We start from the raw sequence: 21,182 nt of genomic DNA on the forward strand, positions 1-21,182 counted from the left end.
TCAGTGTCCTACAGTTTGATAGAATCGTTATTTAGTTGATTGTGTAAGTATTTACTCGTTTCTACTGTTTCTCCTTTCCACGCTTCAAAAATATCCTTCTTTTCTGTTTTAACCTCTCCCTTATTTATTTTTGATTATCTTTTAATCAGAAAAGTATTTAATGCATCGCACTTAAATTCACGTACCTTTTGACATCTCTCATACTGTGAAGATATTTCACCTGTGCGTTGTCTATTCTTCACTTACAGTCTTCATCTGCCCACCGAGGAGGGCAGATGGCAAAAGTGTTTTCTGGGTAGTATTCACTAAACCGAGAATAATTAACAAAAGGTTCCTCAATCTCAGCCATTTAGTCATTATAATGCTGACACTAATACTCTTGACTTGACCTCGTGTGTAACACAGTTGGTAGAATTGCTGTCCGCCCACACCGGGTGAAAAAGAACCGAGTTCAAAACCAATCAATGACGCGAGAAATTTTTAGGGACCTTTCTCCACATGGCTGAGTAAGTAGGTCTCTGCCGACGGTAGCACGGTTTTTCTCCTTGAACTAGGGTTTTTCATGCAGCAAATCAATCACAGAACTCAGTAGTTTACAACATATATATGGCTCAATATGGCCTAAGTTGCTGAAGAGACTAAAAGGCCACAACGACTCTTGACTTAGCACTATTACATGAACTACGCATTATTTGTCATGACTAAACCTACATTTCTGGTTGGTTCTGTTGGAAATCAAAATCTTAGGCTGGATACATCGGAAATTAGCAAAGACACTTGAAAAATCAGTTATTAATTAAGGTGACCACGAATTCGCATTCAACTGTCGAATCAGAGTTTAAATTGTTTATAAAAGTTGTTGCAGAGTTCATGGTTAGGATTAGCATTAGTAGAGGCATACGAGACAAGAAAGCAAGCTTATACAGAATCAGCCAAAAAAAAAAAAAAAAACATTTTACACATTTATTTAAACTTCCACAACGACAGATGGAAGTTTGTTCCAGCAATCAACTACCCGCTGGCTAAAGGCAAATTTCCCCCATCCATTCTACAACTGTCTTTCCTCAGTTTGAATCAATGCCCCCTCAGGTTCGTAATCTGAGCAAGAGGAAGAATCCCATTAGCATTGGGCTTTCTCAAACCATTCAAGGCCTTGTACACCTCAATCAGATCACCTCGCAAGTGCCTAGTCTCCAGACGATGCAATTTGCAAAACTTTAGCCTTTCTTGGTAAGAGTATCCCTTTGTTCCCCTCACCAATCTTGATGCACTTCTCTGTACACGCTCAAGCAACTCTACATCATTTCCTAAAATGAGGCCCCCGGACCTGTACGCATGGCCTGACCATTCCCTTATACAAGGGAACATCATTTCCTTATCCCTACTGGCAAACTTCTTGTAAATCATTGATAACCCCCACGACCTTCTCTGGAATTGCTCAGAAAACTTTATATCTGACTGCACAATTACCCCAGGTGTTTTTCATTCTCTATACCACCCCGACTGTACAGAGATGGTACGTTTCTCTGGGGTTACTTCTAGCCATTTGCAGTACTTTGCATTTGTCAATGTTAAACTTTAGTTGCAACTTCTCAGCCAAATCTGCCCAACTTTTCTAGATCCAGTTTTTTTTTTTTTTTTTTTTTTGTTATGACACGAGAGGTACTAGCACCTATAGTACTTGGTACCGTTCTTGGGTTGGAGGTTGAGAAGACGAAAGAAGATAATTGTTGACATTGGACTTGAACTTCTGTAGACTGTAATTTTCAGGAAATACGTTCGAAGGAAGGTTGTTCCAGAAAAATAAAGTTGAAGGGATAAACGAGGAAGATGAAAAGTTTGTTCTGTGAGTTTGAAGTTGCACAGTAAATGGATGTTGGCTTCAGACTGTTTTGAAAGAGAGAGCGGGAATTATAGAAGCCAGTTCAGAAGAAGAGTGCCCATGGAAGTATCTGTAGAAGAGGCATGCAGCAGAAACAGTACGTCTATGAGACAGCGAGTGGAGAGACTCTGTTAGAGATGCATCATTAATTAACCTAACTGTCCTCTTCTGAATGGAATCGAGAAGCCTGAGAGAGGTTTTGAGGGCACCACCCCAGATGTGGGAACAATGTTCCATGGCAGGGCGGATTTTCGATTTATACAGAGTGAGCAGCTGTTTGGAAGAAAAGCAACGCCGAGAGCGAAAGAGAAAACCAAGTTTTTTAGATGGAGAAGAAACAATATTTGCAATGTGCTTGTGCCAAGAGAGAGAGATTAGAAGTAAGGGTAATCCCCAAAAGAGATATATCATTTTGCCTAGAAATCGGAGTGTCACTAAAGCTAAGCATAGGAGCAGAAGAATGCTTTTTGCGAGATATACGACAAGACTGAGTTTTAGAAGGGTTGAAATCAACTAAGTTGTCTTTGCCCCACTGGAGAATTACCTGAAGATCGGCATTTAAGGAATTGGTAGCAGAGTTTCGAGAAGTTGAAGCTGATTGAGCAGGACAAGGTTTCTCAAAATGGAAAGTGGAATGCAATGTGCTATCATCGGCAAAACTATGGATAGGATTTCCAGTCAATGGAAGACGGTCATTAATATACAAGAGGAAAATAGTGGGAGAAAGAACTGAACCTTGGGGGACACCAGCATTAGTGGAGAAGTTAAAAGACAGAGAACCATCTACCATCACCCTTAGTGAGCGATCACAGAGAAAACTAGATAACCAATTACAAAAAATAGTTGGCAAACCATGAGATGGAAGCTTGTGTAGAAGACCTTTATGCCAAACACGATCAAAAGCCTTTGAGATGACAAGAGCAACTGCTTGTGTTTCACCGAACTTTTCCACTGAATTAGTCCATAAATAGGCAACATAAGCTAGAATATCACCAGTGGATCGACACTGACGGAATCCATACTGGCGATCAGACGGAAGGTTTCTAGGTAGTTTAAGAGTTGGCAGTTAATTGATTTCTCCATTACTTTAAAAAGAGTAGAAGTAATTGCAATGGGACGATAATTGGATGGGAGGGATATGTCACCCTTTTTAGGAACTGGCTGGATATCAGCAAAATTTCCAAGCAGAAGGAAAAACACCTTTGGAATAAGAAAGTGAAAAAAGGCGGCAAAGAATAGGAATAAGTTCTAGAGCACAGGATTTGAAAACAAGTGGAGAAATACCATCGGGACCTGGAGCTTTCTTAGCATCAAGATTAGTCAAAATCCTTCTGACATTCTTTTGACGGAAGACCACAGGAGGCATTGACTAGAGCGTGTTGGGAATGGTTGGAGGTGTTTTACCAAGATCATTAATACATGAGTTGGAAGAAAAATGGGATGTTAGCAGGTCAGCTTTATCCTTGGCTGAAGTGACAACAGAACCATCTGGTTTGGACAGAGGTGGGAGCAGAGATGGGCAAAAGTTGCGGCCAATAGCTTTGGCAAGAGACCAGAATGCTCGGCTACCATCAGGGCAAGAAGCAAGTTTTTCTACTCTTAGTCTGTTCAAAATCTAGTTTGGACTGATTAATAACTGATTTACAATTGTTGCGAGATTTTATGTAGGCAGAAAATGAAACTGAAGAATTAGAAACAAGCCAATTACGATATGCAACATTCTTCTCTTGAACAGCCTTAGCACTTTTATTGGAAAACCAAGGATTTTAAAGTGGAGTGTGGGATAAAGGATTCCATTCCTGCAAGAATAATTTCACTGGCACGATGTGAGCAAATGTTGACATCAGAGGTCTTGAAACAGTAATCCGACCAAGGAAAAGAAGAAAAGAAATCTCGCAGGTCATCCCATTTTGCCTTCTTGTAATGCCAAACAATACGAGGTTGGGAATAGCCATGAGATAAAGGCTCCATTGGAGAAGAGACAATCACCAAGTTGTGATCTGAGGTGCTTAAACGACCTCTCACTTCGACCGTGTACTCAGAAGGGTTTTTTGTGAGAAAAAGATCAAACGTGTTGGCTGTATGGTTAGGATTGTACGATATTCTTGTAGGTTAATGAACAATCTGTGCAAGGTCATTAGTAACTGCAAAAGCCTCAGCATCTCGACCAGCTGGGTCGGTGTGACTAGAAAACGGAAGCCAGCTGGAGTTGTGAACATTAAAATCACCAAGGAAAATTACCTCACTGTCAGGAAAGTTGTACTGGAGAAAGTCAAGTTGCAAAGAGAGGAAGTCAAAGAGCTCCAAGTGATTAGTGGAGTTGGGAGAACGGTAGAGACAACAGATGAATTTGACACAATGAGGTAGAGATTTTGAACCAGAGAAGATCGAAGAGGAGAGATTCAAAATTACCAAGTCTCTGACAGGGAATATCGGAACGGACATATGCTCAAGTACCACCTTTGAGGCGAAATGAATCATACAGTAAATTATTTGGGCAACTGAGATGAGCAGTAGTTGAATCAACCGATAACTGAGATTCTGTCTGAAAAAGTACATGGGGTTTGGCAGACTGCCAGTGGAATATTTAATAGATTAGCCATAGACGTTGAGAAACTTTGCAAGGACAGAACATACAGAGCTTCCATACTTGCAGACATGTATTCCTTAGTCATGTTCTAGGTGGACTCTCTGTGATGCCGCACTATCCACGCTCCAATGTATCCGTATGCACTTTTATTTGTTGTAACTTTATGTTTTTGTATCTTCACCAGTGGCTGTTTAAGGCCGTATATTGTATCTGGCTCTGTATACAATGTATTTGTCTGTATTTTATGTTTTATCTCTGTATGTAACTCATGTCCTCTAGCTGCATAGCTGTGAAGGGACATTTCTTCGGAAAATAAATTGATATTAATAATAATAATAATAATAATAAATGGACATCGTTGAGATTAGAATTGAAACCACGTATATTTGTGAAATGAATTAGAAAGTGTTTGTGAGGTTTAGATCTTTTCGCAGATGATCTTACTCTATTAGTTTGACAATTCATGGTGTATTTAATAGTAAGAAAAAGTGGGTGGGACATGTTGTATGAAGTAATGAAATTTTTGGATATGGCGTACACATGGTAAGAATATACCCTGATCCTAGACATAACTTGGCCTCGACAATGCCCCCTGCACATACATTACTCGGACTCCGTCCAGTCACTATCTGGCAGAGTAGAGGTAACAAGATTATACTCTATCTTATCCGGAAGCCTCCTAGAGAGTTACCAATACGTTTTTCCGATGTACTAACTATTGGCCGGCCTGCGAACACCGTTTTAGAGCTGTACCCTTGAAATGTAAGGAATATTGTATCTCGCCACGATGTTCATCATAACCTCAAAAGGCATCAATCATACTGCGTGATGGAAGAGATAGGGAAGGGTTGACCGGAACTTAGCTCTTGCGTGATGGAAGAGATAGGGAAGGATTGACCGGAACTTAGCTCTGGAGACTAAACATGGGTTCCACCACTTCAAGCCTCCAATAAGCAAAGTGGTGGTATTGCACCGGTTGATGAGGGTCATGTACCACCTAGTATTGCCTGGTAACACAGAGGGGTGGCATTCCTCCAAGTGGTGTGGGCGCCAGACCTCGACCCCTGCTTACATTGGTTCTCAACTCGGTGGTCACCCACCGTGTGCTTGTACATGGAGGTTATACCCAGGATTACTAACAGTCCCACCATCGTGAAGGTGCAAGCAGAGGATTCGGCTGTGATAGACCGTCCGGACTTCGCCGGAATTGTGTCCACTTGACTTGAGTGTCACCCGAATATCAGTTCCACCAGCGTTTTAGACTCCCAGGTAGTAAGTACAGCTTATCTGGCATATCTGAGAGAATGTCTGTGACAACCTCAAGTTGGAGTAGCATACTGTCATTAAAATCCCTGTCAATCTTTGTATCATCTGCATACTTGGACATTAAGCCAAGTGTCCATTGATTACCACTCTCTATCTTCTCCCACTCAACCATCCTTTTATCCATTGTAACAAACTTGCTCTTAATGCCATACTGCTCCAATTCGTTCAGTAGTCTTCCATGTGCGACAGTATCAAAAGCTTTCCTGAAATCCAAGTATATGATTTCTTGGACATTTTCTGCAAAATGGAAGGATTTTTTGAAAATTGGCATGCATACCTGTGACTTGTATGACCATAAACGATTAGAAGATCAAGCAGATTGGAACAATAGAAAATTCTATAACGTGCCTTTCACTGTCCTGATGTAGGGTTCTGACACAGTCTCAAGCAATGGTATCTGGCGGCCCCAAGTCTTTTGCTGAACTATTTTATAACCATTTAATAAACCTTCAAGGGACCTTTTCTATGTCGATGACCTAGTACGTCCCTCATTAAATGAATCCCATTTTGAAAGGTCCTGATCTCAAGGCATTATGAAAAACAAGTCGGAGTTTGCAGTTTCTTTAGCACGCATAAGGAGACGTTATGTACAGCTGATGAATCTTGAAAGGAGTCGGAGCCAGAAGCTGGATGATGAACGTGGATAAATCGTTGTTCATGTCGGTCGTGATGTCCAAATCGTTGAACTCTGTGCAATGATTACTCAGAAAAATGTTCGAATGGGAGGATCGATGGATCAGCTGATTAGTGAAAGGAAAAAAGGTCTGTCAAAATACGCCATATTTTCAATATCATAACGCCATCCCTGTGTGCGTGTGTTGGGAAGCATGATAATTGTGAGAAGTAGGGTTATATTTTTGCCATCCGTTGCTTAGTCTGTCTCTGACATCATTTCACATTCGTTAGCATCTGCAGCGGTGTTGGGAGAGAGTTATTTGCTTGGGGAAAAGGGTGTATTGAGTAATCATTAGTGAAGAATGACGTTTTTGTTTGAGATTCAAGGGCGGCAGTATGCGAATAGAAACACAACAAGGACATTTCATTAAGTTCCCGTTTTCAGACTGCCATTCCCTGGACCGAAGCCCATCCATGGTTGATGTCATGAAAATGGTAATTTTTGCTAGTCTAATTTAAAATAATATAACACAACTCAACTCAATTTAAATTAAAAACTTTAAAACGGCCACTTGGCCTCCCATAAGAAAGATTAATCTTGATTTAATCCATTTATCTTAATTATGGGAGTTCCCGTCACTGCCAATAGGAGGCGCGCCTCTACTATCTTCCCGTATCCTTTTCCTTCTATTAAATACCGTAACTACAAATTTATTAAAATACGAGAAGAGACACTTGTTCATAAACATGATCCACAGACCACCTCTCTCTCCAGACTTCCAAGAGACATCTCTGATTCATGCCTCAAATCAACATATATTATGCATTCAAACATAATATGGAATGATGTCTCTGGACTACCACAATGACAAAGTCCACTGTCCACCAGCCCCAACTGATTTAGCCTCAAGGCGAGTCCATGTCTAGTCAATAGGAACATTGCGTTCAGTCCAAACTGTAGCCATGGTTTCTTCTTCATATCCACAATTTCTACACTCGGAATGAACTCATAGGTCTCCGTCCTTTATCAGACATATCCCAATTTTCCTGCCATTTAATTAAAATTTCTTTCATAATCCTTTTCTTTTCTAATTTTACATCTAATTTTGAATAAGTCCTTGTATTATCAGGACAAGATGTTATACCTAGATATGTCCTATTTATATATCTTTTCGTCAGGAACAGCAGACCCGCCAGTAAGACCATTGACTGAACAGGGACCCTGCCCGAGACCACCTGCAAGGCCTCTGAGGAGACAGTTCGACACGCTCGAGTTATTCCTAATAGTGCGAATCTTTGCGCTTGGATCAAATGCTTTTGGATTATTACGATTGGTATCCTGTGCACCCAAGCCCCAGAGGCGTACGTTATGATTGGCAGGAACTAGCATTCATATAATAAATTTGTGGCTCTGTCCTTTATCCCCATTCAGTACACACCAACCTCCGGAGCTTAGCATACAGTGTCCGAATTTTTTCTTTTAAATACTTAACGTGTTCGGTAAAATACAACCGTTCTTCTATTTTGAGTCCGAGATATTTATTCACTCTCACGTAACGAACTGCATCACCCAGAAGCCTCACAGTAGGAGCCCGATTCATACTCAATTTTCCTTTTAATAACATTTGGATAGTGTTATTAATTATTAATAACACTAGATTTTCATTAGATATTAATAACTTATGTTTTTTGGACCAGTCTGCTAACTTGCTTAAAGCCTCGTCAGCCTTACTTTCAATTTGTGATCTGGCATTTCCAGAGACAATCATAACCAAATCATCCGCATAGGCGATACTTTCCACATCTGGTATTTCCTCATTCAAAAATTTCATCGAATACCATGTTCCAAACAAAAGGGCCTATCACCGAGCCCTGAGGACAACCTCGATATATTTTCCTGCTTACCTCACTAAACCTTGTTTTAACAACAACTTGTCATTCACTGAAATAATTCTTAAATACAGAATATATTTTATTAGAACAATCTGTCCTACTAATCCTATTAAGGATGCTCCCCCACCATAATCTGTCGAAGGCACCTTTAAAATCGACGAAAATACCTAGCACATATCTCATCCCACAGCTCTCCACAACCTGGACCAATTTATAGGCCGCATCTTCAGTCGAAAGACCTTTCTTGAAACCATATTGTTTTCTTGATTCTAGGCCTTTATTATTATAACTAATCATCAATCGGTTTACACATAACCGTTCATAAATTTTTGCCATGACCGGAAGGAGAGCAATGGGACGATATGAACTAATCTCATTTAACAGTTTATCCATATTTTTAATTAATAATTTAACTTGTGCCCTTCTCCAGCACGACGGGAAAGCTCCCTCTTCTAAACATTTATTATACATTATTGTATATACTTCAGGAAATTTTTCATAAGTTCTTTTTATTACAATAACTTCAATTTTATCCAGGCCCGGCGATGTGCCTATCCTTGCAAGGGACATGGCATTCCCAACCTCCTCATTTGTAAAAGGTTCTTCTAATGTAAGGGAATTATATCTTCTATTTGCTTCAGTAATCTGCCTATGCGAGACATTTTCTTCTTCTAGATCATCCGGAAAGAGGTCATCCAGGATCGGGTTTACAGACCTTTCCCATGCCAATGTCTCATCTTCCGCTTCTCCTATAGAACAGGAGACGTCTAAAATTTGCCGTTTATTATTAATTAATTTAAAAATAGAATTCCACGGATCCTTAGATCCTTGCTCACATACATATTTTCTCCATTTCTCAATCTTGGTTCTGTTGATGGCATGAACTTAGTCACATCTGAGAACTCTGTACTGTTCTTTTACCATATCACACATTTCACTATCACCAGATCTCCTAAGTCTTTGAAATTGTTTTCTTTTCCTAAACACTCTTTTCCTTTTCTGAGTCAACTCCATTGTCCACCAAAACACAGGCCTATTCACACCCTTCCTTTTCTTCATACACCTGTTACAGCACTTTTGCATCATTTCAGTTAAACTTTTTACCGTTTCTTCCGATGATAATTGAGTCCAGTCCACCTGTAAAACATTCTGTTCAAATTCAGTGTCATAATATGTTCTTACATTATCAATACTTTCGATAATAAAGGAAATGCCATTGTGGTCACTAGTAGTTAAGTTCTCGATCACCTTCCAATCTTTAATTTTATGCACGACCGAATAAGTCGCCATCTTCAAATCAATAAATGACTGTCCATGCGTTGACGAGTAGGTAGGTCCGTGCCCTGAAACATTAACTACCTCTAGCCCAGAGGCAGCAATTAACTCCTCTAGTATCTGACCCCTATCATCAGAGACATTACTACCCCATAGGGAGAGTTAGCATGGGAGTCGATGGACACCACCACACTACAAGAAACCAACACTCTGTTTAGCTTTTCTAAATAACTTATATATGGCTCTATTTCTTCGGATGGTGGACAATACACTGTTACAAAATAAAACTTACCAATATTACATATCACTTCACAGCTTATATACTTCTCACTACACATAGAATTTATTCTAGTTACCACAAACTCTTTATTTCTAACAATGATTGCTGTTGTAGGTCTATTACCTTCATAAACAATTCTATATCCAACAGGATATCCCCCCCCCCACACAACAAGGACAGAGGTATTGTAGCGTGCATCAAGGAGTTGCACAGAGATCCAATACTCAGAATCATAGTATGGGAGGGAGCAATCAGCTACATTAGCCGTTCACCTCTGATCGTTATTAATGGGGCACGGTGATGGCAAGCCATTTTGAAGCCGTTCTAAGACAGTGCATCTGTTGTTTTCTGCAATTCATTCCAAAAGCCAATTTCCAGCAGAACCATGGATATTATTTCATAAAACAACGCTAAGATATTTCATAAAATCAATACAAAAGTATTGCCATCACGGCCAGAGGGCCAGGGATACAAAGGACATATTTAGAATTAATGCACGTATATTTCGTGTACTTATAATATAAAAGATTAACAATTAATATTAAAAAAATCAACACAGTCAAGTTTTATTGGTTAATAAAAAGGTAACAAGGATTAATCAACTTGGAACAGGAGCCAAAAGGTATAATTTAACATGCATTTGAAATTGTATTTTAAATAAAAGTTAGAAAACTAGACATTGCATAAGGCTCAAGAAACTCAGTTCAATATCAAACAGAATTACTATGGATTATCAGTGAAGTGGACTTTGCTGAGCTTCTTCTTCTTCAAGAGGAGTATTTCCATTTACAATGGGTTTCCTCAGCCTACAAGTTATTTCTTGTTAGGAATTTTTTCGCGCCATAAAGTGCGGTTCTGGGTGTCTTGGTCGGTTAAGCCTCGGGCTGTCATGCACTCCCGTACTCCATCCATTCATGTCCTCCTAGGTCTTCCTCTTCTCCTTCTTCCAGGAGGTATCCATTCCAGGATAGCCTTTGGATATATGTTTTCTTGCATCCGTTTTACATATCCATACCATGTTAGACGCTTTTTTTTTGATGGTGTCAATGATAGTCTTTTTCACTTCCATTTTTTCCCTTATGTCTTCATTCCGTTTTCTGTCTTTTCTAGAAGTTCCTGATGAGCGTCTCCAAAAATCCATTTCCGTGGAGAGCAATTTGTTTTCCGCTCGCCTATTCAATGTCCAGGTTTCTGCTCCATATAACAGAAGACTTTGTACAATCGTTTGAAATATAAGTTTCTTTGTTTTATTTAGGATATTTTTGCTCCACAGAACAGAGTTTAACATGCCGATAGCCTTTCTGCCGTCTTGCTAAAATTGATTTTTAGACCCCATTATTTATATTCCTCAAACAATTGACGACATGCATACTTTGCATCTTCTAAGTCTTGTGCTATCACCACCTGATCGTCTGCAAAAAGTAAATTGTGAATATAGGTGCTCTTATTAATCAGCAATCCCATTTTATTGCATTTTTTGACCAGGATCTTAGGCAGATGTCGATATAAATTTTGAAAAGTGTTGGTGACATGCAACAACCTTGTAATAAGCCTTTTGAAGTGTGGAATTCAGGTGACAAAGCTGATCCCACTTTAATTCTGCATCTATTATTCCTGTAAATTGCCTTAATAATGTTAATCAGTTGTCCATCAATATTTGCCTCTTTCAGTGCTTCCCATAAGAGTTTTCTTGGAACACTATCATATGCCTTTTCAAGGTCAATGAAAATCATAAAGATTTTTTTCCTTTTGATTGGCATTTTTCAAGGATCTGTCGTACTGTTGAGATATGATCTATACATGACCTCCCGGCTGAAAAACCACTTTGTTCTTCTGATACCTCGATTCGGGCTTCTAAATGGTTCCTGATCCATTTTCCAAGGATCTTTAACAGCGAGTTCAGGACGCATATTCCTCTGTAATTTGAACAGCTTTTCCGATCGCCCTTCTAAATTGATGTAATATATCCTATTATCATTTCTTTCGGTATTTCTTCTCCTCTCCGTACACTATTTAACAGTTTTTATATCAGAACAGCCACTCCTCTTCCTCCATATTTTAGAAGTTCCATGTAAACTCCTCCAGGTCCAGGTGGTTTGCCATTCCTTCCTTCCTTTAGCAGGAGTTCCACTTCCCTAACAGAAACTTTTAAGCCCAAGTCTTTTACACCAAAATCCTCCATCGTCTTGAACTCTTCCCGGTCTTCTTTTAAAAGTACTTCATAGTACTCCGTCCAGTCTTTCAAAGGTATTAATTGCAAACCAGCGTCGTGTTTATTCTGTTTTCTCAAGTCTTTAAGGACCTTCCACGATTCCGCTGATTGCTTGAAGCCCAATTTGCTATTAATAGTTGCGCATTTCCTTTCCCATTCTTCATTTTTTGCTTCTACTACCAACCGATTGGCTATTTACTTCTTTTCAACATAAATGTTCCTATATGCATCATTCCTATCACCCAGCCATTTCTGATATGCAAGTTTATTTTCCTCTATAGCAGCTCTTACTTTCTCTGTAATCCAGGTCTTTTTTGGTCCTTGGCTCTTCTTTTTGCCTAGGATTTCATGAGCTATTTTTTTAAATATTCGTAGATTTCTTGCCAGATGATTTAATAACACTGAGGTCAGAGAGGGCATAGATTTAATCTGGATCTTGAAGTATTGTAGGGCCTGTGATGTTTATGCGATTTTTGGTTGTTTCCAACTTTGAGATGGAGCGAAAGCCAGGGGTAGGAATGCACCAGCAACGCTTGTCACAAATTAACAGTGCCGAAATCTGGCCGATAAGCATCTTCACAATAATGAGAAACCTGTGTTTGAATCTCCGTCGATGTAGCCAGGACTATCATGCGTTGTTGTTGTCGACGCCTTGCTTTCCACTTTGCACATTTTAGCAGCCAAAACTCTTTTGTCAATAGTGGCTTTCTTTTAATGGGGCTGCCGAGCCCCATATTTCAGACCCATATAACAGTTATGGTCTTAATCTACTTCTTTCATTTTCCACAGTCATTAATATATTTAAGATCTTCTTTTGCCATCCATCCATCTCAGAACAGCAGTGCGAGAAGACAAATTTTCAATCTGCAGATGAAATCGCAATTGGAATAAAAACTCACCCCCCGATCAGAATGAAATGCAACCTGAGGAACGTGTGTATTGTTAAGAGAAAGCAGAATCATAGATGGGCTTTAGTGAGATCACAGTGAGAAGGCAGATTTGGATGGGTTGTTTTTCAGCTCGATCAAGCCCAAACTACTGTAGAGCTGGTCGAAATTGGTGCCATCAACGTATGACTTGAAGCCCTGACAAATAGGGCACATCTGTGTTCTCTGATGAGTACCGTTTTAGCCTACAGACAGATTCTAGACGTTATTTCTGCGATGTTGGAGGCTATCGTTATTCTGTGGTACACCACCACCACACCAAATTCTGTCCAGCTTTATCGCAAGCTGCACGAGTTACACCACGTTTTCTACGTGTTCTGTTAATTTTGTGGAGCAGTGTATTTTTACGCAGTACGAATATTGTTTATTTAGATCTATCGATAAAATTTAGCTTTTGCCTTTTGATTTGTCCATTCGAAAGTATCGGTTTGGTTTGAGAGTAGCGGGTAAAGGTAGAGGCGCTTACAAAGAGATCTTCGAGGTGTGTTTAGAAGTGACATCATTCTGCGGACGGATTTCAAAATAACTTGGCAGCTGTTTCAACAGTGCGCACAAAACAGCGAGTGGGAGACTCTTCTATCAATTAAAACACCTGTTGGTGTTTATTCTGTGTTGGTTCGCGGTGAGATTCGCCTTCAAGTAAAAAGAGTGTACTTCGAAAGAGAAAAAATGGACGAGTAGAAGAGAAACGTGCTGCTGGGGGAGGTTAATCTGCGTTTATTTGTGCTCAAAAAGAACAATTCCTCGTCGATAACCGGAGCCATTTCCACGATTAGATTAGATAGCGGACGATAGGCTTGAGAAATTCGGCAAATGTTTTCGTTTGTGAAAAACCTGCGAACGGACAGTACGTGGGGTGTTCTAACCTTGATCGAATTTCCTCACAACCCTTAGGAACATTTGCGGCTGACGTCACCGAAGAGACGCAGGCATTTGTGTAAAGGAAGCGGGGTGTACAGTTTCGATCGAAGTGTGGTGACGAAACATTATGGGATGTGGCTTGTCGTGCGAGGCTGCGAAGTGCGCAACTCTCAACGAAGATAAGGTGCGGAAGTCCAATGCAAATCGAAATCAGTTCAGGTACTCAATTATCGAAGATTTAAAAAAACCTCATTAGCTTACTCGATAAATAAGTCTTTAAGAGCAATAATATTCATTCGCGTTGTTTTCAATAGAATATTGAAAGTGAATGAATAATCCAGTGCGTTCTTAATCCGTGCTTTCATTGGTCAGAAATTCGGACGCCCCAATAATTATGAATGTGGCAATGACAATCTAACATTTTTTGGAAGTTTAGGAACCAAACGTTTTAAACGCATTAGTCCTAATGATGTTCCAAAATTCCAGCCCGGTTCGAACACTGAATTCGTTCTCATATTTGGCACCGCTTGTGTTTAGAATTAGTGTCACGATCAGACTTTCTTCTGCAACCAAAATTTTGGAAGGGGTGGACACAGAACTGAACGTACCGGGTTTTACTCGAACAAGTTACACGCGTCGAAATCGGGTTGGGGACAGGTACACAGAACAGAACTAGGAATTTTGATGCAGCCAAATATCTGAAATACGCCTTTGCTATTCATAAATATAATTCGGTGCAATAATTAAGTTATTATCCATAAATCCTTTTTATGTGAAATGGTTGATGGTGGTGGTGTACACCTAAAGGGGTGCTGGGAAGGGTAGCTTAAAGTATACAACTTGTTTTGTTATTCTAAATATTTCTAAGAGGCCTAGAAGGATTTATTTCTGTCCCCCAGTCTTTTATATCCCATTAATTTATATTCTATTCAAATCAAAATACTCGAAGCCTGTGCATCTGGCAAACGTTGGAAAAGGGCCTCTGAAAATGTGCCCACAATTTCCAGGAATATGTACATTATAGAATGACAATGTCCTACGCAATAGTCCGCATATATTTCCACCTCACTCCCGAACCCTGAGTTTGCAACATCTGTGCAAGCTGGGGTGGGTGCAAAAAGGAAAAGCATTTCCTCTGCGCTCGATGAGTTCGTGTGAAGGATTTCCTTTCAAAGATGAAGTTGATATTTTTTGTTTTCACCGTAGTTATATTTACGAGGGGTTGTGGGAACGTTCGAAAGTAATGGGGGGGGGGGGTTACAGCCTTGAGAAGAATGTAATGCGGTGATAAGAAATGTACCTTTATTAACAGAGCGAGTGTTATTTCCACTCGCTCAGTATGCACCATTTCCAACATTCACTTGCCCATCAGAAGTGTGCGAGTATCCATCCTGGTAGCGTGCGTGTTCGAAATTACATGCACTGCAGAGCATCTAACGTAACATGACAAGTCGCATCGGAGTCTCCTGCAATTCCACCTACTGAACTCTCGCATATAAACTCTGAAGGCCAGGCAGTGTTGGTTAGCGTGTTTGTGTAGCGTTAGTGATGGATTGTGTTACGCATTTGGCCTCTTACCAGGGGGGCCCGCGATACACTACCGACTTCCCCCCCGTTTCCCGTCCATCGGCACGTAGAGCCGGGCCAGGGAGAAATTAGTACTCTGGCGAAAAGAATCCCAGAGAGGGGGAAAAAAATATCAGTTTATTTACCCAAGGTTCACCCCCTGTACTGCTAGTGGGCTAAAGGGTGTATACAGTATTTTGAAATACAATTGTACACATCATACAATTGTATACAAATTTTCAAGATATTTACAATAATTATTAAATAAATAATCAGATTTACTTAACTACACGTTAACATTCACTTTAAAATAAACTTGGTCTTAATAATTAGAGATAAATATGCGGGTTGACTTATCTTTTCTTCAGCAATTGATATAACAAATTTACTTATTTTTCATTATATTATTTGAAATTAATTGTTGGCGTATAAATTTCTGATAAAAAAAGAAATTCGGTTCAATTTTCATATAAATAGAAATCAACAACTTTTCACTATGTATTTGTAAAGAAAAGATGTGGGAACATGTCATGCAATAGCGAATCTTATGGCATGAGCTATCATCCCCCCCCCCCCCCCTTCCTATATCCATTCTTCCACTAAGACTCCTGTTGCCGTCTAGTATGTCGTCTGTGTGCAACTTCATAGAAATCAGCGCGCAGCTTAGAGTGAACCGTAGTCCTGGTGATTTAGTCCAGATTTATTCCATAATTTCGCTTCTTTATGCTTTGTCTTCGAACTTTATTGGATCATTGGAGAAAGTGTTGAAGTGTTCGACGGTGTTACGTGGGAACATGTCTTTTAAGGAGTCTAGGTTAGATAGCTTCATCCGAAGTGGGAGAAGCTTGCTCTGGCGATTTCTAGCTTCTGCAACTGCGATAATAGCTTCTATCGATGGGTCATCAATCTGGCGAGTTAGCAGCTTGGTGAGTGTTGACAGATGCTTTGAGGATAGTGAGCTTCCAGGAGGTCATACCTAGACTGACTAGGAGAATAGATTTCGAGACGGTGAACGGCTTCCCTCCCAGACTGTTCAGCCACTGCACAATCCAATATTCTATTGTCAGAAATTGGTTACATTGGGAAGTAGATGCTGAGGGCCAGATTTTGGAGGCATATGGGGGTATAGGTGTGAGACATCTATTAATGTATTGTCCGAGCATTTTGATGTTGTGACAGACTGCGAGCTCATGGCAGATAGGCCAGAAAGCAGCATAGGTCTTCATCTTTGCCCTTAGGAAGTGTTCCTTGAAATTAGTTTTTGTTGAAGAGGAGTACAGAGGTGAAAGATCAAGAACGGGAGAGGGAGTTAGTTAGAGCAGTGGAAGAGACGGCATCCACTACATTGGGGGTTTTGGGGCTACATTATGGCTCCTTCATCTTGGCGAAACTAAAGAGGGAGTTGTAGGGGAGATACATGGTGAGAACGATAAAGTCGTGGGACCAGGATGACTTTATGTGAGGTTTGGTCGCTAACCAGTGTTGGCTTCACCCACACCAGTCCCCAGGGGATGACGTCAGCAATCCCATGGCAAGCTGTAAGCAGACCAAACGTGGCGTTATCGGTCATGATTGCAGCTACGATTCGGTGGTGGTGGAGGACCGCTGCCCTTTGTCACATTCGCGAGCATTTATGAAATGGCAATGAACATCGGCCCCGAGGCCAGCGTCAGCAATAATCCCCCATCGTGTGCTAAGGCGCAACGTCAGGTAATCAATTCCAGTCTATTTGTATCTGAGAGTGGTACGAAGCAGTTTCAGCAATCCGACATCACGATGTGTCAAAAACAGTTGCGTAGTATGAGCAGGGCCGTCAGCAACGCCGATACCCGTCTTGTGTGCCATAATTATAAACAGTTTCTTTATTTTCGAGTGCGTCGTGTCTTAAATACACGTAGCTTAAACGCCCCTTGCAGAATTCTATTTCCGTGCAGCGTCATTAATCGCGTACAAGTTGGACATCCGAAAATCCCCCCGCTGTACACGAACAGCATTAACCCGTGACGGAAACGTGCTAATTCATCCCACGAAATTACTCCCCCGTTGATAATACGAGAATAACGTTAATGAATGTAGATGCAGCGGGCTCTTCTGAAGGAAGCCTTCATTTCAACGCGTTTTACACTTGGCAGGAAATTGCGCAACAAATTCTCACGTGCTTGTCTTTTGTGTGTTGTCAAAACGGTTTCAAAGTTTTATTCTTAATGTAGTGGACTCCCTTTATCCGGGTAACGGTTGAGAAGTAAATTACCCGGATAATACACAAAATGAAAGAAAACTCGTAAATGCAATAAAAAAAATTATATTCTCTATTAATTAAAAAAGTAAACTGCATCGCGACAGTAGACGTAAAATTTAATACCTACTTTTTTTTTTTTTTTTTTTGAAACAGTAAAACAGTGAAGTGAATTCCCCTCCCCCCTTTTAGCCTGCCTTCCTGCGACTGGTATCACTTCTATTTGTCAGCGAGAGCGGCATCTCTTCGTTGTTCCTTGTAGCCGAGTGGACGTCCCTTAAAGTTGACACAGTACCTCTTTTTCTCCATGTTATGAGCCGAAATTTTCTTGGAAAAGAAAGAGCAACCGTTTTCAACTTCAACATGATTCTTACTATTCCCATTCGAGGTAACACCAATCCAATTTTGTCTTGAACTTCACCAAACGTTTGCAACACGCGGCCCGAAAGTAAACTTCATGCCCATCCTTCTGTTACTCCAAAATTTATTTATGCCCTGTGGCTCTTTTCTTTTTTGCCAGTGAAAATATACCATTCTCTTTGATTTTACTGTTTACCTTCAGGGCCTTATACACCTCTATCAGGTTCTCTTCCCCCTCCCCTTAAGATGCATTTTCACTCTGAAAAGTGCAAAGCCATCTGGGCCGAGTGTGCTTTTGTTGGGAAAACAGTTGATGGCTTTCTAAGATCTTTGAAGATGGTTAGCAGAGATGAGAGACCTTTAAGAGACAGGCAGGTTGTGAGATGCCGTAGGGAATCCTCAAAAGCATTTCCTGCCTACTCATAGAAGGCGCTTGTTTCATAACAAAAGTTACTCTTAGTTTTGGAAACAGCTTTAGCAAATAAGGTGCACTCGTCATGCTGACAGCAGGAGGATGCACCGTGCCACTACGCTTAATCATGTGGGCCTGATTTCAGTGACGTACTGGGACGTCCATCTTCAGTGGCCCACAGTCACCAAACCTCAATCCGACAGAGGTGGGATTACATCGAAATGACTATCTTCTACAGGAATATGTTGTCCACCTTGTATGGGCCAGTATACCACAGGAACTTTACTGAAATCTGGAACCATTCCAAGACGAATCGCTGCTGTGTGGAGTCAAAGGGGGATGCAAAAGGAAATTTAGGTTGTTGCTGAATGCCCACTTATTGTTCCTCTAAGTGGGCACTGACCAAAGAATTTTGCTCAGTTGTGCTTGAAAATGTTCAGTAATCGGGTGAATGTTATTAGTATTGTGATACTTAATATTTCAATCCGTTTATTATACAGTAAATTGTTTTGAGCGTTGAAAAAAAATGTTTGCAAGAAAAGTTGGAGAACAACATGTTTTCAAACAAGTTGGGAAGTTGGTTACTTTTTATACTGTAGAAGGCTGTGAAAACAGTGCCAATTTGTTCGCAAGTTGTGAAAGAGCTTGCATCTGTTGCCATTGTGGAATTCGAAATGAGGAAAGGTAAACAAAATAGATAATTTAAACTTACGTTTTTCCTTTCATTAACAGAATTTTTATTTTCTGTAATAAATAAAGGAGAAACGAAAATGCAATCATGGTGATTGCATTTGTAATCCTGCGCTTTAAGTCTGCGATGTCTGCAACAGGGGTCTTGTAGACTGTCTTTAATGAATCCCCATAAGAAGAAATCACAAGGGATAAATCTGGTAAACGTGGTGGCCACGCAATGGGACCATCACGCCCAATCCAACGGCCAGGAAACTTGTCATCAAGAGACCTCCTCACACTCAAAGCCAAATGTGGCGGCGCTCCATCCTGTTGGAAAATAACCCCATTTGGTAGTTCGTCCAATTGAGGATACACAAATCTCAAGCATTACGCTGAACCTGCGTTTCAGACCGGGTTTCAATAAACCACTCCACTACCTGTGCTTTGGTCACGGGATCCATTTGTTGCCTCTACTTAAACTTCAGGACAACCGTCACAATCTGCAAAAGAAAAGAACGGACTGTTAACGTAAAAACTTCAACTGTTTTTCTCACATTTAGCGCAGTTTTTGTGTTTCTATCATTAAAATTACATTTGTTACAAACATTTAAAATTGGTTACACCTTTTTGGGACAACCTGTATAATACTGACGCCTCAGTCTCCGGCGCTTAACGTCACACCTAACCTAACGCTTTTAGAGGAGTGTCAGGTTATATGTGAACCTGACACTCCTCTTATATACCCATATATGGTAATATACAGGGCGTACATAAAGTCTTTGTACACTTTAAAACTGCAGTAACTTACGTTCATTAACAAAAAAGATTTAAGATTCAACATAACCTCAATATTTTGCAATTCCATAAAAACATTCTCCAATTATGTTTCATTTACGGCATTAATTTTGTGATCCGTGTACGAAGGTCATTTAAAGAGGTTTCGGGGAGCAAACCACAATTTAAACCATAGTAAACTAAAAAACGTCCATTGGATACAAATCGAATGAGCGAGGTGGCCAACAAGTGAGCCCACTTCTAACGATCCATCTTTTAGGGAAGATTTCGTTTGAAAAATTGTCATTAGCATTAGTAGAGACATATGATGAATGAAAGCAAGCCTATACATCAGCCAAAAAAAAAAAAAAAACTATTTCACTGATCCATTCGTTCCAAAAGTTTGTCTAATTTTGCCTTGGATTTATTTAAGCTTTCAACTTCCACAACATCAGATGGAAGTCTCTTCTAGCAATCATCTACCAACTGGCTAAAAGAAATTTCCGCACATCTATTCTACAACTATCCTTCCTCAGTTTGAATCTATGCCCCCTCAGGTTCGTAATCTGAGCAAGAGGAAGAATCCCATCAGCATTGAGCCTGCTCAATCCATTCAAGGCCTTCTGGATGGTCTCCAGAAGCTGCAATATGCAGAACTTAAGCCCTTCTTAGTAAGAGCACCCCTTTGTTTCCCTCACCAGTCTTGTTGCCATTGTCTGTACCCGTTCTAGCAACTCTACATCCTTCCTAAAATGAGGCTTCCCAGACATATAAGCAGTACTCAAGGCGTGGCCTGACCATTGCCTTATACAAAGGGATAATCGCCTCCTTATCCCTGCTCGCAAAATTCCTGTATATCATTGACATGACCCCAAGAACTCCCTACTCTGGCAGCCTGTCCTCACTGCTCAGAAAACTTCACATCTGTCTGCACAATTATCCCCCCCCCCCAGGTCTCTTTCATTCTCCACTACCCTAAGTGTAACATCACCCAGTTGGTACGTTTCTTTGAGGTTACTGCTACCCATATGCAGCACTTTGCATTTGTCAATGTTAAACTTCAGTTGCCACTTCTCAGCCCATCTATCCAACTTTTACAGATCCTGTTGCAGCAGCATACTGTCATTACTGTTATTAACAACCCTGCCAAAATTTGACATTAAGCTTGATATACCTTCATCAATATCATTGATAAATATACAAAACAACAGTGGACCCAACACCTAACCCTGTGGGACTCCGCTAATAACATTAGTCCACAAAGAGCAGCGTCCTTGATTG

General features: G+C 40.4%; 1 protein-coding gene across 1 annotated transcript in view; it reads left to right on the forward strand.

The window, feature by feature from the left end:
- Positions 1-13,507: 13,507 nt before the first annotated feature.
- Positions 13,508-21,182, forward strand: part of LOC150077604 (uncharacterized) — a 48,262-nt gene continuing 40,587 nt past the window's right edge. Inside the window, exon 1 of the mRNA XM_090386048.1 lies at positions 13,508-14,100. Within this exon, the coding sequence (XP_090242174.1) occupies positions 14,009-14,100 (92 nt within the window). The 5' untranslated portion in view covers positions 13,508-14,008. The remainder of the gene's footprint in view (positions 14,101-21,182) is intronic.

Source organism: Mastigoproctus giganteus, chromosome 12 (assembly GCF_048544385.1).
Source record: "Mastigoproctus giganteus isolate SK-2022 chromosome 12, ASM4854438v1, whole genome shotgun sequence".
NCBI classification, from domain to species: domain Eukaryota; kingdom Metazoa; phylum Arthropoda; class Arachnida; order Uropygi; family Thelyphonidae; genus Mastigoproctus; species Mastigoproctus giganteus.